Raw genomic sequence first — 25,202 nt, 5'->3', positions numbered from 1 at the left:
TTAGGTCTTCGTTTATGTCATTGTTTGTTAATACGTCTGTTTGATTTTTATAGAATAGTCCGATGTCGTCGGCATACATAATAATTTTTCCCTTAATATTATTCAATGATCAGTCATTGATATATAAAATATATAATAGTGGACCCAAAATACACAATGATTATAAATAAATAATGAACTACAAAAAAGTGCCTACCCACAAGTATTGAATATTTTTTGTTCTCGGAGTGGTATCACTAGCGCTGTTAGCCGCCAACTTCACTCCAGTCGCCATTTCCCTCGCGCCACGACGATTCGTTTGGACGTTTCGCTTTAGAAATTAGTGAGGTTATACTTGTTTTTTTACAATTCCCTTCTCTCCGCCTTATCAAATCGGACAGCGGGATCACCAGGAACCGCGGAACGAGCGACATTGTCGGCGCCGGAGCCGTGGTCCCGGCCAGAAGTGAATAACCTACTTCTGGCGACGTAGTAACCGCGTAACGAGACCCGTATTTTCGTTACTTCTCCAGTTCGACACGTGTCGATGTAATTCTGCAAGGTCCGGCTGGGTGCATTCGATCGCGGCGCGGATCCGATCGCGAGATAATGGCCGATTCGAGGTATGTTGTGCAGAACTATCCCCGACAAAACTGACACGTTCGAACGAAATTCTCCTCAAACAAACGGAATCCCTGTTTTCTGACGGCACTCCGATCACCTGTAATCGCGCTGCGGATATTTATCAATACGGCATGTATTTTTAGATGTTTTAAATGTCGCTTCTAGTGAAATGTATTTATGGAACTACCCAGAAGTGTTTTTGCGAATATAGGTTAGTGACTCCAACATCTGTCAGATAGAAACTACTATCTAATACCGACCGATCTTACTCATTCCCCACATTTTTACTCGCTGGGCGTACGATTATACGTTGTAAGCCTCGTTTGCATTAATTTTCGCGAAATCACGGCGATTTTAACGCGAAATTATCAAATTTTAATGTTTGACTTAATGACCATATTGCCACAACTTCATTAGTCATTCTCATTGCAGAAATTATCGTGTTTTTCGAGCCTTTCATTTGAACTTTCACACCCTAAAGGCGTGTATTTCAATCGCGAAAGTGAATATTCTAAACCAAACTTCTTTTATTAGTGGCTATTTTTACTCAAATGAAAGACATGACCCCTACAATACATCACATACAAACAATGTAATCACTAGATCCTCAACACCGAGACAACTTAAACAAATACAAACTCATACTACTTTCGGACCGAGGGACTTTATTTATTTATTCTACAGAAACAGTCTACAACAAGGGTGGCCAACCCGCGGCCCGCTGGGTGTCTGCTAATGGCCCGCGAGGCATATTATGCTAAAAAATAAATAAATTGTTATTACTATGGATAATGTATGTAGCGCCGTTTTCGTATAAATATACCTCAAGGGCGATTTAATGGTGTACATAAAACCACCGAAAGAACATTCCATCGTGCATAGTTAGTATCATATCCCATATTATGGAAGTATCTTTCTCGGCCACGTCCTTCCCGGCCTTCCTCGGCTTCTACATCCCGGCACGCTTGCGTTATAACATCTTTTAGCCGTTCTTTCATCACGCATTCGCTCCACATGACCGAATTATCGTAAGAGCCCTTTCTTAATTTTGTCGATAATGCTTATCTCAGCCTTGCGCTCTGCTCTAATTTCGACATTTGTACACCTATCATACATAATCTTACCACACATTCGCCTGAGAGATCGCATTTCGACAACATTCAGTCTACGTTCATCCTTCTTTTTTCAACACCACGCTTCACTACCATCCATACGGGTTGGTACCAGAACTCCGTTATGTACTGCCAATTTTGCTTCTTTCGATAAGTTCTTATTTGCCACTATCGATTTTAAGGCACCATTAATTATGTTTCCGGCACTAACCCTTCTCTCAATGTACTTATCCACATTTCCGTCTCTTATAAACATACTTCCCAAATACACAAATTCTTCAACCTGCTTTAATCTGTCTCCATTTGCTATAATCTCACATGCCTACAATATATAAAATTTATTATATTTTGTTTATTTTTTATGATAATTTTGTGGATTGCTATTTTTTGTATTGTAACTCTAATCTAATGAATATGTTTGACTCTCATTTTTGTTGTATCTTCTTAAAAAATATACATATTTCTTATTTGTATTTAATAATATTATTTTTATCAAACAAAGAAAACATAGATAAACCAACTGTATTACAAAATAAAGCCTTTAAAATCATTTTGAAAAAAAACAGATACACGAGGGTAAAGTCGATGGTAAATGAAATGAAATTATTAACATATAAACAAAGAATATTTTACAATACAATGATATTTGTTCATAAAATTATAAACTCTAATAAAAAAACAGAATTTTGGAAAAAAATGGATCGGAACCAGCATGAACACGATCACAATACTAGAGAAAAGAACAAAATTAGACTTCCATTTAGGAAAAAGGCAAAGTCACAAAATTCCATTTTATTTAAAGCAATTAAAAAGTATTACGAAATGGAACAAAATATTTATGAAGAAAAAAACATATCAAAATTTAAAATAATGGTCAAGACATATGTGATAAACAATTTATAAATTAAATATATTTGCAATGTTATTATTAGAACACACATCACAATATGTATGATATGTGTGCCCTACTTTAAGATTTAAATAAAATAAAATAGAAGAATTTTTGTTGTACGGCCCGGTAGGAAATCTCATTTCCAAAATCTGGCCCGGCTGCTGAAAAGGTTGGCCACCCATGGTCTACAATGATATAATAACAGAAAAAAGATAAGGTTTAAAGACAGACCAGCAAAGTTTCTAAATAAAAATCACACATATTAAATTGTAGTACAACGAAAAAGTGTGTTTGTGTGTATTTGTATGAGCGTAAGTGTAGAAGCACGTGGTACCGTCTACAAATCCTGGCTAGCACATGTATTGTCATTAAACTAAGTAGTAGTTGGTGCGCACACACTGCGGTATTGTAGAGAAGTGATTACATGGTAGGTGGAGGCAGTGAGCGTTGATACATAAGAAATACCGGTTTTGTATTTTAGGTACTTTATAAATTTGTTTTGAATATTTTCTATTCTTGTTATGTATGTGGCATACTGGGGATTCCATATCTGAGATGCGTATTCCAAATGGCTTCTGATGAACGTATAATATAATGAAATTAGAGCCTTCGGATTATCAAAGTGAGCGTTGACTCATTCGAATTTTGCAACCTAACATGCTCAATGCTTTGGAGGTAATTTCATTGACATAAATGATAGTTCAGTTCTCTGAAGAATCGCCGCCCTAAAGGGCAATCAAATTAGTAAAAACGACAGATTAGTACATACGTACAAAATATTATATTATTTTTTTAATTTAAAATGGATCGAATGATTTAACATTTCTAAAGGAGTCAAACAGGGATGTGTAATGTCACCATGGTTGTTCAACATATACATCGATAACTGTATGAAAGAACTGAAAGATTTAAGAATGGGGGCAAAAATGAGTGGTACAACTGTTAACTGTCTTCTGTATGCGGATGATGCCGCGCTTCTTGCTAGCAGCAAAGGAGACCCGCAATTCTTGGTAACAAAAGCCAACGATGTTTGCGAGAAAAGCCATTTGCTAATGAATGTTGATAAATCCAATGTCTTGGAAAGGGATGAAAATATAACTAAATGTGAGATCAGTGCGAACGGAAATATTCTGAATCAGGTTTCCTGTCCGATGGCAAAATGATGCATCTATAGTTGCATCTGAGATCTGTCATGTGGTAATTAAGATTATTTTTTATAAAGCCTCCCAGCCAATTGGCAACTTGGTGTAACTATGGAAAAGTTCTGATTTAATTGCCATAAATCATTTTAAAAGCAATTATCTCAGTCCGACCTTTTTTAAGATGCATCGTTTTGCCATAAGACAGGAGAGGTAGAAGAATCACTGACCAAAGGTCCGTGGTTCGAATCCCACTCTATCCCAACTTTATTCCCATTTTCTAATAGTGAGTTATTTACAACTCGTTGAAAATGGCACTCAAAATAAAATATTTGGGTAAATCATAAGATCGCAAATAAAAATATTTAATTTTTTTTGCATATTATCGGCTGGTTCATATGAACCTGTGACGTCGTTCAAAGTAGTGCGTTTTTATTAAAATATTTTTGATTATTTTTTTCGTACATTTTCAAGAAACTGCCTTAAAATTTGACGCTCTAATTTTTACCCCCTGCAAGAAAATATTTTTGTATCCGATTTCCCGTAGGGCTGAAGTTCCTCACCGTGAAAATGATTTTTGCTCCGAAGTTTCACAGCCTGAAAGGGATTGCACCAATGTTTATTTTCAAGCGGGAGTCGGCTAATTTTGTTTTTTTGTTTTGCAGGTTGGCGTGCTGAAATGATTCTCCATTGAGAAGACAATGTATACATGGAGTAGGGGAAACATCAGGACTTATTGTGTTTCACCGGAGGTCGCCCCCGAGACGCCGTTTCGTACCTGGCCGCACTAATCCGAAGCCGATCTTATTTTTTTTCGTTATTCTTTCATTTGAACCCTCGCCGCCGGTTTTCTCCACGAGCCAGGACGCTCTTTCGCCCATCCCCTCGGCCCGCTCGGTGTTCTGACGGAGAGACGCATAGAAAAATGAAAATCCCAACGACGACTTCCGGCAATGTTCCTTACTATCACGGGACCCCGAATGGCATGGACATGAACCAGCAGTGGCAGGTATTTTATTTTTATTTATTTATTTATTCACTCTTTATCAAAATACAATTCCATGTTCACTTTGCCCAGCTAACAAGGGTACATACCCCGTTCCAAGCTAGGCAATTACATTTTTATATATTATAATAGTTAACAAATTAATATAGAGCACGGACAAACAAAATATAAACTTATTCGGATACACATTTTGATTCTTATACATACAGACATACACATATATATAAATTGAATCGGGTTGTGGTCCTGTGGCTAGTGTCTCGGACTCACGGACCAAAGGTCCGTGGTTCGAATCCTACTCTACCCCATCTTGATTCCCATTTTCTAATAATGAGTTATTTACAACTCGTTGAAAATGGCCCTCAAAATTAAATATTTGGGTAAATCATAAGAACGCAAATATTTCTTTTTAATTTAAAAAAAAAAAAAAAAAAATACACACATATATACACATGTACATATGTACAATGTGTATACACACACGTACATACACCCATGCACATACACATACACATACATACATTCATAAAAACATAGACAATTTATTTATGCGAAACTTCATGGTTGTCATCTATAAATACACGATCACAATACTAGAGAAAATAACAAAATTAGACTTCCATTTAGGAAAAAGGCAAAGTCACAAAATTCCATTTTATTTAAAGCAATTAAAAAGTATTACGAAATGGAACAAAATATTTACGAAGAAAAAAACATATCAAAATTTAAAATAATGGTCAAAACATATGTGATAAACAATTCATAAATTAAATATATTTGCAATGTTATTATTAGAACACACATAACAATATGTATGATATGTGTGCCCTACTTTAAGATTTAAATAAAAATAAAATAAATATATATTTTTAAAATTATTCCTTATTTTTTATATTTTATTTTTGACATCCAGTAAGGTTCTCATCCACTTTTCTGACTCCCTACGACCAATGTCACGAAAGAGCGAGGTCAACACCTTCCGCAACTTGACAACACTCCCGTCTTTCCACGATTCTGGCAAAAGGTTATGGACCTTTTTGCCTACGTAATAGTGTTGTCTCGATGCCGGAACAGTGTTGACCCCTTCACTTAGTATCAGATCCCTATTAGGGTATCTTGTATTACGGTTGTGGTTGACGCTCGGGTAAATGTCTCTATCGATGTGTGTAACCACTGCCGTTCTCAATATATACTGTTGAATAATATTCAGTACTCTGAATTCTTTGAAGAGCAAGTCACTTGGATAACGAAATGGTTTTTTTAACTCGGATTAAAGATTTCTGTGCAATTGCCACAGGTTCGTTTTATTTATTTACCGACTTATTTAGTCCATTTAACAATGGTCAATAAATTTCTAGAGCCATAATTGGCAGAACAATGTAAGCGTCATTTTTGCCAAATTGCATTTTTTTTAAAGAAAGGTGTTCCCTACTGCCCCCTGCGCAGGTGTTAAAAACATCATAGCTCTATAAAATTCACCTGCCACTTTTAAGGATATTAATTTTTATTTATTTTACACTTATATGTGATGATGAAAAGAGATGAAAGAAAGAGAGACGATAAATTAAATCATTCGGGAATTAATAAATTAAATTAACATATTTATTTATTTATTTATATACGGCATTTCTGCCATTTACATATATGTGGTATAAAGAGAGCTTAAAAATAAAAATATTTTTAAAAAAATCCAGTATGAAATATTAATATACTCGTACTGTACACATTATGAATTACTTGAAATACATACATATTTTAAAGAAATTATACAATAACAAAATACATTAGTCAATCAAATTATAACTATTCCAACCCAATCTTCTGAAGATGATTTGCTCTTTTTGATAAAAATATGTTAGTCACTTTATTTTTTAAGTTAGGCAGAGATAAACTAAATATATCAAAATGTGATGCATACTCATTCCCGGTATTCTGTAATCTAACAATAGGTGAGTTATATTGAGCTACCGTTTGACAATTTTGACAATAAAATATTGTAGATGTTCTGCTTAATCTCGGTGGTACATAGAATGAAATCAATTTCAGTAGATCAGGGGTATCAAATTACAACAGAGGTGAAAAATATTTAAGAGAAGGTAATATAGAAGTCTAGGCATCTACAGGGCCTATGACCTGTCAATGGCTGGTTTAAGTGGCCACTTTACACACTGTGTAACATTCACCATTCTACCCATATTTGATCATCTATATTCCTTCAATTCTTTCATCTGTTGATGTTTGTGAAGTTAAAGAGCTGAAACCTTTATTTATGCGGGTGAGATTCGTCTAATTGAATTATTTCACCTACATTCTAGGCAACGCCTGAAAATGTTATTTTTTCAATTTCTATACTTCTTCATGGACCAGGTGGATTTATCAACAATACTTTGAGTTTGTCCAAATTTTTGTAGACAAGGACTGGATTCAACTCCCTGGGGAGCTGTTTATATTAACATATTACAACACAGATGAAGAACAATTAAGAGAAGGTAATATAGCTAGTAAGTTGCCTAGTAAGCAGGTGAAATAATTCAATTAGATGAATCTCACCCGCATAAATAAAGGTTTCAGCTCTTTAACTTCACAAACATCAACAGAAGAAAGAATTGAAGGAATATAGATGTTCAAATATGGGCAGAATGGTGAATGTTACACAATGTGTAAAGTGGCCACTTAAACCAGCCAATGACAGATCATAAGCCCTGTAGATGCCTAGACTTCTATATTACCTTCTCTTAATTGTTCTTCATCTCTGTTGTAATATGTAAATATAAACAGCTCCCCAGGGAGTTGAATCCAGTCCTTGTCTACAAAAATTTGGACAAACTCAAAATATTGTTGATAATACATATTATTTTTAAGCCGAGCAAAACAACATAACCGACGACAATGTAGGCGGCTACGCTAGCTCGCACCACTGTCAGAGTTGTTATAGGCGAAACAGCGTCACAGCCACTATCTTAAAAGCGGAAGATATTTATTTATTTATTATATATGTATGGCCTAAGCCAATTACAACAGTTACATGAAGAAGCATAAATGCAAGAAACTGAACAAAAAGAACATAAAACTATTTAGCAAAGACAAACAAGGGCAAAACAATCATAGTATACAATATATTCTCAAAAACGAAATACATAAGGCTTCGAGCTAAACCACGTCAATCCAACTTCATCCCACGCTGTTTAGTCGCGAAGAGATCTACGAAAAGCCGGAAGATCTATCCCGAAGAATTCCAAGTCGTGTGATGAATTGACTAATCTACACATTCTGGACATTGGGGCATAAAAACCAACGTTGCTCTTAGAAGATTTTATAAATAGCAGATTTTGACTTCTGGTGACGCGGTTGGGAACATGAAAAAAAAATTGATCGCAACAGAGATGGGACATCACTTAAAGCATTAAGTATTTTGAAAATGCATATAAGGCCCGTCACAGTTCTACGTCTCTCCAATGAAGGCAGATTAAGAGATCGCTCTATTTCAAAACAGGGATAATCGCCCAATCAAACAATTTGGCTGTCATTTCAGTATTGGCGGTGACCAGCCATTACCAATCCCATTTACCGAATGTTTTTCCGTTTCAGGGCAATGGAGTGATGATGGAAGGCGGTCCACAGGGCAATGGGAGCGCCTACATGATGCCCCACCATATGCATCCCGCAGGTAAATAAATATTCCAAAAGAAAAAAAAAATCCCTCTCTGTTGAAATAAATTTAAATATGAACAACTCCCTAGGGAGGAAATCCAGCCAGTCTGCAAGCATTTGGACATAATCAAACATTGTTGAAAAAAAAAATATTCATTTGTGGGAAGATTACGAAATGTAATACTAGATCGAGTCACCAGAAGTACGGAGTTGTTTGCAACTGCATTTGTAGGTCTCCTACATACTAGGCTATTTTTTTGCCTTCTCTTTCACAGTAGTAGCCGCTCGATTCTGGAATAATCTACCCACTAATGTAAGAGACGCCCCTTCATTATTTACATTTAAGTCAAGATTGAAATGTCACTATCTAAATATTTAAATTGTTCCTTTATTCTTCTTCTTTCCTTCCCATCCCCTCCTCTCTTCATAGTATAGTATTTATTTATTTTTTATACATACCATGACCATTGACCATAGAAAAAAAGAGTATAATTTGACATTTCAACCAGAGATTATGTCAACTCTATAGGTTTTTCTAAATCGCAGCGTTCGTAAAAACAACCATAACATAGAAATGAGCAAATAACGATCAACTAAATGAAGTAATCAAAGCAATATTCGATAGATTCTTGTCAGGTCAGTGAAAGTAAGAACGCCAACCGTTTCATGACGTCACTACTGGAAAGTGACACACTGATTACAGTCATTTGGCGCGGTATTTGATAAATGTAACTTTAAAAAATCATCTTTGTAAATAACGCACAAAAAAAATATAAAAATAGATATATTTTTGCTTAGTTAAATAGTACGCTTAATTTAAATTGTTGGAACTGCAATCCTTGGTTCCAAAGGTTTACGAAGTGTACAAGGAGAGTGATTTGCTAATGAATGTGCAAAAGTCGAACGTCATGGTCTTTGAAAGAAATGTAACTATGACTGAATGTAAGATTGTAGTAAATGGAGATAGTTTGAAACAGGTCGAAGAATTTGTATATCTGGGTAGTATGTCTACTAGAGATGGAAATATAGACGAGGATATTGAAAGGAGGGTTAGTGCCGGGAACAGAGTTAATGGTGCCTTAAAGTCTGTCGTAGCAAATAAGTGTCTATCGCAAGAGGCTAAATTAGCAGTTCATAATGGAGTTCTGGTACCGACCCTAATGTATGGAAGCGAAGCATGGAGTTGGAAAAAAAGGGACGAAAGTAGACTGAATGCTGTTGAAATGCGATCCCTCAGGCGAATGTGCGGAAAAACAATGTATGATAGGTGCCCTAATGTCGAAATTAGAGCAGAATGCAAGGCTGAGTTAAGCATTATCGACAAAATTAAGAAAGGTCTTTTGCGATGGTTCGGTCATGTGGAGCGAATGAATGATGAAAGAACGGCTAAAAAGATTTATGATACGAATGTGTCCGGTTGTAGAAGTCGAGGAAGGCCGAGAAAGACATGGCATGATCAAGTACAACAAATTCTTGAAAGTGGTCATGTGAAAAGTCGGAATAATCGACGTGCGTGCATGAGAAGATATATGAATGTGAAGGAAGCAAAGGAAGTGTGCCAGGACAGAGTGGTGTGGCGTTCTATCCTCTCTCTGCCTACCCCTCCGGGGAAATGGCGTGATGGTTAGTTAGTTAGTTAGTTATTTTTGTTAATCTTTGCTTTTAATTTTTGTATAAAATTGTAAGATTCAATATGTCCATGTATTTATAATTTTCTCAAACTGAACGGTTTGGGTAGGTAGGAAGAAATTGCCTTAAGGCAATATGCCCGCCCTTATATGTATATTTATTGTATATGTATATAAAGTGTCAAATAAATAAATAGGCTAGGCAACGCCTGAAAATTTTATTTTTTCAATTTCTATACTTCTTCATGGAGCAGGTGGATTTATCGACAATATTTTAAGTTTGTCAAAATTCCCCCCTTATATTATAGTATTTTCAATAGTCTCCTGCGACAAACATTTGTTTGCCAAAGTAGATTTCGGTGCAACGTTCACCCCGTTCCCGGCACTCGCCCTCCTTTCCATCCCTAGTAAACAGACTTCCCAGATACACAAATTCTTCTACCCGATTCACAATATCGCCGTTCACGCTGATCTCACATTTAGTTATATTTCCATCCCTTTGGATTTATCAACATTCATCAGCAAATGGCTTTTCTCGCATACATCGTCGGCTTTTGTCACCAAGAATTGCGGGTCTCCTTTGCTGCTAGCAAGAAGCGCGGCATCATCAGCACACAGAAGACAGTTGACAGTTATACCAGTCATTTTTGCTCCCATTCGTAAATCTTCAAGTCCTTTCGTAAAGTTATCGATGCATATGCTGAACAAATAATAATAATAATAATTATGGATAACTTATATAGCGCCATTTTTGTAATATAATACCTCAAGGGCGCTTTACAAAGTGATTATATAAAGATATAAATTTAATTTTTACTTCGGTTTCGGACTTCTGCTGGGAGAGCATTCCATGCCGTAGGGCCTGCGACCGCAAATGCACGTTCGCCGAATTTAGTGCGCTGTTTGCGTAGAGGTATAATAACTTTTCCTTTCGACGTAGATGTAGCTGATCTAAGCGTAAGACGTCTGTCGGCTAGTCCATCTGGAACGCAGAGTTCCCTTAGATATTCCGGAGCAGAGTTGTGCAGTGACTTATACGTAAGCCAACAGAGTTTGTATTCCACCCTCTGTGGAAAACGTAGCCAGTGCAATTCCCGAAGTAGTGGAGTGATATGACTGAATTTGGAAATTCCAAAAATAAGTCTCGCTGCGGCATTTAGTACAGCCTGTAGGCGAGTCATTTTATTCATCGGTAGACCTGCGTAGATACCATTACAATATTCGACTCTAGACACTACAAACGCATTTATTAATTGACGGGCGGCATCAATTGGCAAATTTTTGCGTATGCATTTAATCTGTCTCGGCTGGTAAAAGCATGAACTGGTGGTGCCATTACACATCCCTGTTCGACTCCTTTAGGAATGTTAAACCATGTCGTGAATGACCCATTCGCCTTCACACATGCTGTGCTGTCCTTATACAGTGAAGCAATAGCCCTTGTCAGGTTATCATTCACTCCATACTCCGATAAAACCTTCCACCTTCCAATAATAATGGTAATAAAATTGACAACTGCGCAGATTGGCCATCCTCCCACGCGGGACCGGTGGTCGGCATTGTTTCACTAAATGTTGGTTCTCGTGTTGCAGGGTTCGTGCCTCCGGGGGGCTACTTCGGGGGGCCGCACCAGCCCTCCCAGCCCCAGGACTTCTCCGAGTACATGTGGATGGAGAACGAAGAGGAGTTCGACAAGCAGGTATTGATTCGTGCTCTCGTTTGTCAATCTTTTTCGCCGGACTTTCATCCAAATATATGCGATATTTAAGATTTATTTACTCCCGTATAGTAGCGTGCCTAGGGTTTACCAGTAAGGCAAGCCCATATACATATATTTTTTAATTTACCTGACGGCCTCGTAGTATAGTGGTCAGCGCGTTTGCCTACCATGCAAGAAGTCACAGATTCAATTCCCGACATGGTTGAAATGAAATATTTGTTTAATTTTACACTAGAATATGTCATAGTCCCTGTATACTATGATATATAATACTGAATGGCCCTATAGTCTTTAAAATATAGCTTGATTAGAATGACAGTTTTCAATCTAAATGATGGGAAATTACTGATCACTGATCAAACCTTATTTAATTTACTTACATACTTTTTGTGATGATACGAGTAGCTATCATATTATTTTTATCATATTATGTAAATGTTATCAACTATCAAATATCTCAATTTAGTAAGTGGGGTCTAGAATTTCAACCGTCCATGCGCTCAGTAGCTGCGAGACTTGTTGTTATCTAACTTTATAAATTTGCTTTTTATTTCGTTTTTAAAATATCACTTAAACCCCAAACTTCATTGTCAAATAAAAAATTTGAAAATAAAACTGTAAATAGTTGCTAGATTTCTTATTGTCCATGCGCTCTGTAGCTGCAAGACGTTCTGTTATCCAGCTCATACCCATATATCATAATTGTAATATATCATAATTGGAGACGAGGAACTAGAATCCCAACCCCAATCCCTTCTGTAGCTGCAAGACGTGTTGGGATATTTATTTATTGTACAGCGCCCTTGGGGTGATTTTCACAAAAATGGCGCTATATAAATTATCCAAACATTATATACCACCGACCCCCACCTTCAAGTTTTGGGTAGGTACATCGATATGAATCAAGGGGAAGCGTACGTCACGGTACACATATCTACGCTCTAAAATGACATAGCTTCAGTATGACGTCTTAGTTGAAGATAAAAGTCTCCCGGCTGACTACAAAGGTACACTATCGATACCCCCACCATCAGGTTTTGATGTAAGTACATCAGTTTATACCGATGCGTCTAGAACCCCTCGATATGTTTATCTACGCATTAAAAGTGTCCAAAATTTTGCTCCACCGAACAATTTATCCTTTAATTATGATTTATTAAAAATATGAAAAAGAAATAAGTCAATTTCGAAGTCGAATTAAATTCCGACATAACTGTCACTTTGATAAAACAAACGCCTAGATGTGAAAATAATGTCGCTAGGTTCTGTTCCATTAACAAATAAGAGTATCTAGGCGTCAGACACAGATTATATGCGTCAGAAAGTCACCACTAAAAAAAATATTTAGTTATTATATTTTTTCCATCTGTTTTACCATCTTTCCGAGTGTATATCGAGACGTTATAGGAGCCGGCTTTGTAGTCGATCGGTACAGATCGGTAGATCCATACAGACGATCGCTAAGCGTACCGTCTAGGTGATTTCCAAAAGTCATGCAAAATTCATGTTCAAGCGAGCATTTTTTGCTTGAATTGGGATTTATTGGAGTTTATAATCGCTTTGAAGCGAGCACTTTTTATTACAGAAGCCCATTTAAACTATAAATGAGAACTGTTTTTAATGTTAGTGACGTAAGGAACGCGGAGTAATTGTTTGCGGTCATTCCATTGGCTTGTTTGGATCATATGATGTGGTAGATATAGATAGTACAGAAGTTAAGTATACCGTCTCGATATATACAGATGAAGATATCGTTCATAATCGAGGCACTGGTCTCGATTTAACAATAAGACGAAGTTTCAATGTATAAATACCCGGCACTTTGAATAAAATTGGCCTACATGTTGCCAGGAATCGGCATTTATCATTTTCCTAACACATCTTTTTCTAACAATATTTTGAGTTTGTCCAAATTTTTGTAGACATGGACTGGATTCAACTCCCTGGGGAGCTGCTTATATTAACATATTACAACAGAGATGAGGAACATTTAAGAGAAGGTAATATAGAAGTCCAGGCATCTATAGGGCTTATGACCTGTCAATGAACACAAACATCAAAAAGATGAAATAATTTAAGGAACAAAGGTGTTCAAATATAGGCAGAATGGTGATTGTTAGTGTGTAAAGTGGCCACTTAAACCAGCCATTGACTAAATGAAAAAAAAACAGTAAATGCCTAGACTTCTATATCAACTTCTCTTAAATGTTCTTCATCTCTGTTGTAATATGTTAATATAAACAGCTCCCTAGGGAGTCAAATTACAACAGGGATGGAGAATACCTTAAGTAAGGGAATATGTGGACAAACTCAAAATATTGTTGATAAATTACCTGGTCCATGAAGAAGTATAGAAAATGAAAAAATAACATTTTCAGGCGTTGCCTAGTATGTAGGTGAAATAATTCAATTAGATGAATCTCACCCGCATAAATAAAGGTTTCAGCTCTTTAACTTCACAAACATCAACAGATGAAAGAATTGAAGAAATATAGATGTTCAAATATGGGCAGAATGGTGAATGTTACACAGTGTGTAAAGTGGCCACTTAAACCAGCCATTGACAGGTCACAAGCCCTGTAGATGCCTGGACTTCTATATTACCTTCTCTTAAATGTTCTTCATCTTTTTTAAATTTAAAAAAATAAAAAATACGCTGTGGAATGATTAAATATTGTTTTCCCCTAGGTGATGCAGCAGCTCGAAGAAGAGGCCCTTATGGAGCAGTGCATAGAGGCGATGTTGGCGGACGAAAGGGAGGCGCAGAGTAGAGGGTGAGTCTCATTTAGCCTGATCGCACATCCAATAAAATAGTCAAAAATATGTACACGGTTTTTCAGGGCCAGACCGCGAAACTACAGAGGAACATTCCTCGTGGTAAGCTTTAAAAAAAATCCCAGCAAAATTTTTCCTAAGTCATTTAAAAAAAAAATTACAAAAATTATGCTCTCCAAATTGAGTAAATCTATAATTTCTCGAACTGGCAACCTTGCGATAAAAAAATATTTGACCGATGACGCGATACGCATCAGACGCGGACAGGGGAAGCGGCTGGGTAGGAGAGGGGTAGGGGTTTGTGGAGGGACTGCTCATCCGAGAAATAAAGGATTTACTACATTTTTTTATTTTTGGAAAAATTTATAAAGATTTTTTTAAAGCTTACCATGATGAATGTTCCTCTGAAGTTTCGCGGTCTGGCCCCGAAAAACCGAGTATAAGGAATCATAAAAAATACCAAAATATTCTAAAAAGTTTACATCATTCTGGCATTATTAGCGGCGGCCTCCGTGGTGTAGTGGTCAAGACGCTTGACTCACAGACGGAAGGTTCCGGGTTCGGTTCCCGGTGAGAACACAAAAATTAAATGTGATTTTTCTCAAGCCTGGGTGTTCTGTGATGTAATTCACCACTGTAATTGGGCCTCCCGGCCTGTTGTGGTGCAAAAATAAAAAATTAAATAAAAATAAAATTATTCCTTGTCCACACACCAGTGGCGAGCTGTGATTTATTTTATAGGTAATCTACAAAAAAAAAAAAATTCTTACATAATACAGTTAAATCTCATTTTCACATTCTTCAATTTTACGTTTTTCCACTTTTCCTGGAAGAGTTGAGGATTAAACATAGGCAAAATGGTGAATGTTATACAGTGCGTAAAGTGACCTTCCTAAACCAGCCAATGACAGGTCATCAGCCCTGTTCTAGACACCCATATTTCCTTCTCAAAAAGGTTTTCCCTCTGTTGCTACAAAGTTAGATGAATTAATTTATCAATTTATTTTCCAGCGATGTCAGCTTAGAGGAGCAAGTGTCCAAGTCAACGCTAAACCCCCTAGCCGCTGAGTTTGTGCCCACTTTTCTTCCTTCCAGTGCTTCTGGTAAGAAAATGTCAATTTTTTGTCATTTTTTTTATTTATTTATTTGATCTTTTAGTTTTAGTCTCTAGAATGTATGATGTATGCCTGGAGAGCGAATTGGCGATGAACGAAAGTAAGTCAAAAGTGATGGTATTTGAAAGGGATAGTGAGGTTACTGACTGCATAATAAATGTAAACAACGAATGTCTCGAGCGAGTAGAAGAATTTGTGTACCTGGGAAGCATGTTTTCAAGAGATGGAAGAGTAGAAAAAGATGTTGAAAGAAGAGTGAATGCGGGCAACAAAATGAACGGAGCACTAAGCACAGTAATTTCTAATAAAAATATGTCAATCGAAGCTAAACTGGCAGTGCACAACGGAGTTTTAGTCCCAACACTTATTTATGGAAGTGAAACATGGAACTGGCAGAGGAAGGATGAAAGCCGAGTGAACGTGGTTGAAATGCGATCTCTTAGGCGAATGTGTGGGAAATCAATGCACGACAGGGTTACGAATGATGAAATCAGGCGAGAGTGTAAATCTGAGACAAGTATAATTGATAAGATTAAGAAAGGGTCTCTGAGATGGTTTGGTCACGTAGAACGAATGGACGACGAGAGAATGGTAAAACAAGTATATATGGCAAAAATGAACGGCAACGTTGTTAGACGAGGACGACCGAGGAAGACGTGGCACGATCAGATAAACCAAAATCTTAAGTCTGGTCATGTCAAAAGCAGACAGAACCGAAGGGCATGTATGACAAGATGTATGAATGTGGAAGAGGCTAGGAGTGTATGCCAGGATAGACGTGTGTGGCGGTCCATTCTCTCTGCCTACCCCTACGGGGAAATGGCGTGATGGTAGTATCTTTTAGCTTATGTAAAAAGGATTGGCCTTACATGAGGATCCCTTATGTGGTGGAAATTAAATTCATCGATATATATCTCGGCTCCGGAATATCTAAGGGAACTCTGCATTCCAGATGAACTAGCTGACAGGCGTCTCACGCTTAGATCAGCTACGTCTACGGCGAGAGGAAAAGTTATTATACCTCTACGCAAACAGCGCACTAAATTTGGTGAGCGCGCATTTGCGGTCGCAGGCCCTACAGCATGGAATGCTCTCCCAGCAGAGGTGCGAGGCTGTGAGAGTGAAGTGATGTTTCGGAAAAAACTTAAAACCCACTTGTTCTCTAAATCATTTGAATAAATCCGTAGCACGTGACAACAAAATAAATTATTTTAATTAAATTACAAATTTAAAAGCTTCAATTAAATTAACTTAACAATAGAATCACCATGTAAAGCGCCCTTGAGGTATTTTATTACGAAAATGGCGCTATATAAGTTATCCACAATAAATAAATAAATAAATACGATATAGCCATTATTTAGCGGAGCTGGTTCAACCATATCGCATGATGTTAGTTGTAAAATTTTCAGAGAATTATCTTAATTTTTTTTTTATTATGACAGAAAGATCTACGACAATTATGTGTGAAACAAAACACCGGCCAAATGCTCGCCACGGCTTCGGCACTGCGGGATTAAAAGAATATTCCCACATCTCACATCTTCGAGATTTCCACTGGTTTGAACATCCACATTTCCTCAACTCTTCCATCTGTTGACTTTTGTGAAGTAAAAGGGCTGAAACCTTTGTCACGCGGGTGAGATTCATCCGGCTGAGCCAAATCAATGACAGGTCATAAGCCCTGTAGATGCCTAGACTTCCATATTTACTTCTCAAAAATGTTTTCCCTCTCTGTTGAAATAAATTTAAATACTTTGTCCCCATTTAGATATTTTTAATACAAAATTTCGTTCAGTGCGTAATAAGTTTATGTTCCTTTAATTATGTTTATTTTATTATAATATCAAAATTAACATATCACAACAGAGATGAAGAACATTTAAGAAAAGGTAATATAGAAGTCTAGGCATCTACAGGGCTTATGATCTGTCAATGGCTGGTTTAAGTGGCCACTTTACGCACTGTGTAACATTCACCATTCTGCCTATATTTGAACATCTATATTCCTTCAATTCTTTCATCCGTTGATGTTTGTGAGGTTAAAGAGCTGAAACCTTTATTTATGCGAGTGAGATTCATCTAAATAGGTGCGAAGGTTTTCACGGTCACTGTTATCAATATTATGTATCTTTTTTGGGTGATACCGTGTATGTTGGATTTGATCCGACGTTTCGGCTACCATTGCAGGAGCCATCTTCAGGGAAAACTGTGTGTTTTATAGAGAAATGTATGTGTTTAAGTACTAGTAATTTGTACCGTGTCACAGTCAGCAGTAGGCACATTTCTTGTTTTGTAGGAAAGAATAATTATGTTTATGTACTAGTAATTTGTACTGTGTCGCAGCCGGCAGTAGGCACATTTCTATTCGTTTTTGTCATATGTAGTGCTGGGAACCATGTTGAATTTAATTTAAGCCCGTCGTCTTTGTTTATATTATTTGGATGTCTGTGTATTTCAATTGCCTCTTTTATTATTCGTGCACTATAATTACTAGTTTTATGTAGAATTTTTGGTTCAAAGGCGAAAAAATGTCCTGTGTCTATAAAGTGTTCCGCTATTGCGGATTTGTCTGGATGTCCAAGTTTACACGCTCTTTTGTGTTCATCAATTCTCATCTTTGCTGTGCGCCCTGTTTGTCCAATATACACTTTTTCACATCCTTGGCAACTTAGTTTGTACACGGCTTCAGTTTCCAGAGGATTTTTATCTTTTGGTTTTACTAAATGGTCTTTTATTTTTCCCACAGTCCCAAACGTTGTTGCAATATTTTGTTTTTTCAGCACTTTGGCTATCCTGTCAGTTACATTCTGTACATATGGTAGGTATGCAGTCCCTCTGGTAATATCTTCTTCCTTGTTCTTCTTTGTCCCTTGCGATTTAATAATGTTGTCAATTTGTTTCTTCTTATATCCATTATGCTCCAATGCATGTAACTGACAGGATAGCCAAAGTGCTGAAAAAACAAAATATTGCAACAACGTTTGGGACTGTGGAAAAATAAAAGACCATTTAGTAAAACCAAAAGATAAAAATCCTCTGGAAACTGAAGCCGTGTACAAACTAAGTTGCCAAGGATGTGAAAAAGTGTATATTGGACAAACAGGGCGCACAGCAAAGATGAGAATTGATGAACACAAAAGAGCGTGTAAACTTGGACATCCAGACAAATCCGCAATAGCGGAACACTTTATAGACACAGGACATTTTTTCGCCTTTGAACCAAAAATTCTACATAAAACTAGTAATTATAGTGCACGAATAATAAAAGAGGCAATTGAAATACACAGACATCCAAATAATATAAACAAAGACGACGGGCTTAAATTAAATTCAACATGGTTCCCAGCACTACATATGACAAAAACGAATAGAAATGTGCCTACTGCCGGCTGCGACACAGTACAAATTACTAGTACATAAACATAATTATTCTTTCCTACAAAACAAGAAATGTGCCTACTGCTGACTGTGACACGGTACAAATTACTAGTACTTAAACACATACATTTCTCTATAAAACACACAGTTTTCCCTGAAGATGGCTCCTGCAATGGTAGCCGAAACGTCGGATCAAATCCAACATACACGGTATCACCCAAAAAAGATACATAATATTGAGATTCATCTAATTGAATTATTTCACCTACACACTAGACTAGGCAACGCCTGAAAATGTTATTATTTCAATTTCTATACTTCTTCATTCATTCAATTAGACGAATCTCACCCGCATAAATAAAGGTTTCAACTCTTTAACTTCACAAACATCAACGGATGAAAGAATTGAAGGAATATAGATGTTCTAAAATGGGCAGAATGGTGAATGTTACACAGTGCGTAAAGTGGCCACTTAAACCACTAGACTAGGCAACGCCTGAAAATTTTATTTTTTCAATTTCTGTACTTCTTCATTCATTCAATTAGACGAATCTCACCCGCATAAATAAAGGTTTCAACTCTTTAACTTCACAAACATCAACGGATGAAAGAATTGAAGGAATATAGATGTTCAAATATGGGCAGAATGGTGAATGTTACATGGTGCGTAAAGTGGCCACTTAAACCACTAGACTAGGCAACGCCTGAAAATTTTATTTTTTCAATTTCTGTACTTCTTCATTCATTCAATTAGACGAATCTCACCCGCATAAATAAAGGTTTCAACTCTTTAACTTCACAAACATCAACGGATGAAAGAATTGAAGGAATATAGATGTTCAAATATGGGCAGAATGGTGAATGTTACACGGTGCGTAAAGTGGCCACTTAAACCACTAGACTAGGCAACGCCTGAAAATGTTATTTTTTCAATTTCTATACTTCTTCATTCATTCAATTAGACGAATCTCACCCGCATAAATAAAGGTTTCAACTCTTTAACTTCACAAACATCAACGGATGAAAGAATTGAAGGAATATAGATGTTCAAATATGGGCAGAATGGTGAATGTTACACGGTGCGTAAAGTGGCCACTTAAACCAGCCATTGACAGGTCATAAGCCCTGTAGATGCCTAGACTTCTATATTACCTTTTCTTAAATGTTCTTCATCTCTGTTGTAATATGTTAATATAAACAGCTCCCCGGGGAGTTGAATCCAATCCTTGTCTGCAAAAATTTGGACAAACTCAAAATATTGTTAATATCAAAATGTTGAATTGGTCAACTACATTATGGAAATCCCTCTCCTCCTCTCCTCGACTCCATTTCCTCACCCCCTTAACCTTCTCAAGAGCTCTTTTGTTTTTCTCATTTCTCATGTGATTTTTTTCTCTTTACTGTGTAACATGTTTGTAGGGTCCATATGTGAATGTACTGCTGGGCGATGATCCCGTCTTTATGTGCAATATTTATTTATTTATTTTATTTTGGAAAGCCAACAGATTACAATGTTTATTAATTACAGTGTAGGTTAAATTATATATTAAGATCCAATTACAGGCCTTCTCGTAAGCTAAAAGATAAATATTACCAATAAGAAGTTAAGAATAGATATTAAATTTAGATATGTATGTACATTTTACAGTGCGGATAACATAATAATAAGTATACATACATATGCAGCGAGTATAACATTTGCGATAATTATTGAGCCTTATAAGAAGAACAACTTAATTGAAGAAAATAATAATTATAAAAATTTAAAAAAAAAACTCAAAAACTAAAATAAAATAAAGTGTTTATAATAATTAACCAAATATCAAACTCACATACACATGTACATGTACATATCCATACACAATGTAACTGCACAGGTAGGTATTTCGGTTAAATAAGATATTATATAAGAGAATATTAAAAAACATATTTTAAAAAAATAAAAAATAAAAAAAATTAGTGAAACATAAATTGATTTTCAATTACTTTTCTAAAATTGTTGCGTGTTATATTATTAATATCAATATCGTTAAATTTATTGTTATACAGATTGCAAGTTCTACATATATAAGAATTTTGGCAAGCATTAGTTTTATATTTAAAAATATGAAATTGGTTTTTGTTTCTGGTCTGCGCTACAGGGATCCTAAAACCAATTAGGGATAGGAGCTGTGGACAGTCAACTTGATTATTCATAATTTTGTACAGATATACAAGGTCAGCTACGTTTCTACGGGTTTTCAGTGGTTTTAGGTTAAGATGAGTGAGAAATTCATTGGTTTCATTTTCTGAAACCCTTAATTTAAATCTGCAGTATGATATAAATTTTGATTGAATAGATTCAATTCGATTAATGTATTTTTTATAATGAGGGTTCCAGGCAGGTGACGCAAATTCTAACTGACTTCTTACATATGTACAGTACAATAGTCTAATGGTTTGTATATTACTAAAGTCATTGCCTATGCGAATTAGGAAACCCAACATTTAATAAGCTTTTTTAACGATTGCATTAATGTGACCTTCAAAAGTTAATTTAGAATCAAGTATAATTCCAATATTGCTAGAGTTGTAATATGAGTTGTATTCGATTCGATAGAAAATGATGACATTGCATCGTCGGTCATTAGTCTACTTCAGGTGAACTAATTTAACACGTGTGCGTCCTCGACTATGGACTATGGACCCTGCAAACTTACCACTACTTAATTTTGAATATTAATTTCATAAATAAATGTATTTGTAAAAAAATGTACTTTTTAATTCACCTTGAATTAGCGTAGACCCGGATAATTTCCAGTTCATGATGCAGGTTGTTATATAAATTGATTCCTCAACTTCATTTATATTTTGTTTGTTTTGCAGAAGCCGAAGGCTCTACCGTCTCCGTCGCCTCGGAAAACCCTCCCAAGGACGATGGCGAAACTCTCCCGGAGAGTTTGAGCCAACTGTCTCTCTCGAAACCCGAAGCGGAGAGCGGCGCGGTCGCGGTCGCGGAAATCCCGACCGGGGAGGAGGCGGCGAAGGACGTCGACAAGACCCCCGACGTCACCGCCAAGAAACCCGAGGCGAAGAAGAAACCCGAGGAGAAGAAAAAGCCCGAGGTCAAGAAGGACAAAGACGCCGGGAAAAGGGCCAAGGTCAAGGACACTAAGCCGTCCGACGTCAAGGACGCCAAGCCGTCTGAAGTCAAGGACGCTAAATCGTGCGAGGCCAGGGAGGTCAAATCGACCGAGGCCAAAGATGCTAAGCCAACTGAGGCGAAGGATGCTAAGCCGTCCGAAGCCAAGGATGTTAAGTCGTCCGAGGCCAAGGATGCCAAGCCGGCCGAGGTCGTCGAGGCTAAGTCGACCGAAGCCAAGAGTGTCGAAGAGGTTGTGGTGGATCTGCATGGACCGCCGCTTCCCAGTTTGCAGACTTCAGTTCCGGTTGAAACGGTATTTTGATTTTATATTTTAAGAATGTTTGGGTTTGTCCAAATGTTTGCAGACAGGCTGGATTTCCTCCCCAGCGAGTTATTTAAATCTAAATTTGTTACTGCAGAGAGGAATAATATGGAAGTCTGGGCATTAACAGGGCTTATGACCTGTCATCGGAGAAAATCCAGCCAGTCCGCAAACATTTGGACATACTCAAAACATTGTTGAATTAACTAACTGGTAAAAGAAGTATGAAAATTGAAAAATTGTTTGTGTTGTCTAGTAGGTGAATTGGTTCAGCCGAATGAATCTCACCCACATGATAAAGGTTTAAGCTCATTTACTTAACGAAAGTCAACAGATAGAAGAGTCGAGGAAATGTGGAGGATAAAACATGGTCAAAATGGTGAATGTTATACAGTGTGTAAAGTGACCACTTAAACCAGCCAACGACAGGTCATAAGCCCTGTAAATGCCTAGACTTTCACATCCCTTCTCAATAATGTTTTCCGTCTGTGTTGCAACAAATTTAGATTTAAATAACTCCCTAGGGAGGATATCCAGCCAATCTGCAAACATTTGGACATACTCAAAACACCGTTGAACAATCATTTTATTTATTTTCCTATAAACATTGTGACTATAAAACATTATTATACAGCGACCCGTTCCATACTTGTGCTCGAATTCCAGGCGCAGGTGTCGACCCCGGCCGTCTTCAACTACGCCGCCGCCGCGCGGGCCAACCTGCCCGCGCGGCCCGCCGCCCCGAGGGCGGAGGCCGCGCCGCCGGCCGCCGCCGCCGCCGCCAAGCCCAAGACGCCCGCCCCCAAGGACGACAAGAAGCCCTTCAGGAGCGCCGCGACCTCGAAAAAGGGCAAAAAATAATCCACCCCGGCGGAAGCTCGTCGATATTCTAAAGAAACATTCGCAATAAAGGAGATTCGTGTCACGCTTTGTGTTTCACTGAATTATGTGGCACAGTCAAAGTGGTCGGATTTTCGTGGCACAGTTCTTTTTCACTGAAAAATGTGTTATAACTGAAGTGGTCGGTTTTTATTTCACCGAAAAGCGTGTCACAGTTGAAGTGGTCAATTTTCGTTTCACTGGAAACTGTGTCACAGCTGAAGTGATCGGATTTTTGTGTCACGGTTCAAGCGGCCGGTTCTTTTTCACTGAAAAATGTGTTACAGCTGAAGTGGTCGGTTTTTGTTTCACTGAAAAATGTGTCACAGCTGAAGTGGTCTGTTATTCCGCTGACAATCTTGTCTGTTTTCAACCAACCGACATTGAGCCATGGATGTGTTAGGACGGTTCGTGTGTTGCGGTTAAAACTTTGGACAAAACTATTATATGAATGTTCTATCAAAACATTATGTTGTTAATTTTTTTGTTTATTTCTTTTTCTTCATATGTAATTCTAATAGATAATAATTACTATATGTATAGAAGTTGCCTTATAAGTGTTTTAAAATATCCATATTTAAGAATAAAATAATACTATGTGAGGTTAGCCAACTGCTGAATTTATATTTTGAACATTAAGACTTGTGTCATCGATAAAGTCGTTTGTTTTCTGTACAAAAATTGTGTCACACTTTAAGTGGTGTGTTTTAATTTACTAGGTGTTACACTTTAAATTGCATTTTTTCATTTACCAAGTGTCACACTTTAAGTGGTGTATTTTCATTCACCAAGTGTCACACTTTAAGTGGTGTGTTTTCATTTACTTGGTGTCACACTTTAAGTGGTGTATTTTCATTCACCAAGTGTCACACTTTAAGTGGTGTGTTTTCATTTACCAAGTGTCACACTTAAGTAGTGTGTTTTCATTTACCGGGTGTCACACTTTAAGTGGTGTGTTTTCATTCACCAAGTGTCACACTTTAAGTGGTGTGTTTACATTTACCAAGTGTCACACTTAAGTAGTGTGTTTTCATTTACCGGGTGTCGCACTTTAAGTGGTGTGTTTTAATTTCCCAGATGTTACACTTTAAGTGGTGTGTTTTCGTTTACCAAGTTTCACACTTTAAGTGGTGTTTTTTCATTCACCAAGTGTCACACTTTAAGTGGTGTGTTTACATTTACCAAGTGTCACACTTAAGTAGTGTGTTTTCATTTACCGGGTGTCGCACTTTAAGTGGTGTGTTTTAATTTCCCAGATGTTACACTTTAAGTGGTGTGTTTTCGTTTACCAAGTTTCACACTTTAAGTGGTGTTTTTTCATTTACCAAGTGTCACACTTTAAGCGGTAATTTTTTATTTACCAAAATTTTCAAACTTAAGCAAAGTGGTGAATGTTACGTAGTGTATAAAGTGGCCACTGAAACCAGCCAATGACAGATCGTAAGACCTGTAAATGCCTTGACTTCCATTTCTTCTCAGAAATGTCGCAACAAATTTAGATCCACATAACTCCCCGGGGAGGAAATCCAGCCTGTCTGCAAACATTTGGACATACTCGAAAACATTATTAAATAAGTTAAATGTCACTTCTAAATGCCTAAAATCAGTCAGTTTTATTGTAAAACCTTATGAGTTCATTAAAAAAAAGTGATATACATAATGAAATAAAGGCATAAATTGAACGGTTCATTATTACGTTATACAAGCCATAAGATGCACCCGAGTACAGCCGAACGTAATCCGACACATCCCGGCCGCAGGTCTCGGCCGGGCCGAAGTTTCGGCCAATTTCAGGCATTAATGTTTACAATAATTGAGACATTTCAAAATATCACAGTTGGCTAACATTAAGAAT

The 25,202-nt window shown here is 37.0% G+C and overlaps 1 protein-coding gene across 1 annotated transcript; it reads left to right on the top strand.

Moving 5' to 3' along the window:
- Positions 1 to 260: 260 nt before the first annotated feature.
- Positions 261 to 24,974, top strand: Paip2 (polyA-binding protein interacting protein 2). Its single transcript, XM_088240555.1, has 9 exons — positions 261 to 602; positions 4,412 to 4,755; positions 8,341 to 8,419; positions 11,624 to 11,730; positions 14,440 to 14,525; positions 15,538 to 15,629; positions 21,888 to 22,459; positions 23,135 to 24,388; positions 24,604 to 24,974. Exons 2-8 carry the CDS (start codon positions 4,672 to 4,674, stop codon positions 23,327 to 23,329), a joined length of 1,215 nt encoding a protein of 404 aa, XP_088096681.1. The 5' UTR covers positions 261 to 602; positions 4,412 to 4,671; the 3' UTR covers positions 23,330 to 24,388; positions 24,604 to 24,974.
- The last annotated feature ends 228 nt before the right edge of the window (positions 24,975 to 25,202 follow it).

This window comes from Micrasema longulum, unplaced genomic scaffold (genome assembly GCF_059751315.1).
Source record: "Micrasema longulum isolate JH-2025_06_02 unplaced genomic scaffold, ASM5975131v1 h1tg002498l, whole genome shotgun sequence".
Lineage (NCBI taxonomy): Eukaryota > Metazoa > Arthropoda > Insecta > Trichoptera > Brachycentridae > Micrasema > Micrasema longulum.
This window is presented reverse-complemented; position numbering and strand designations above follow the sequence as displayed.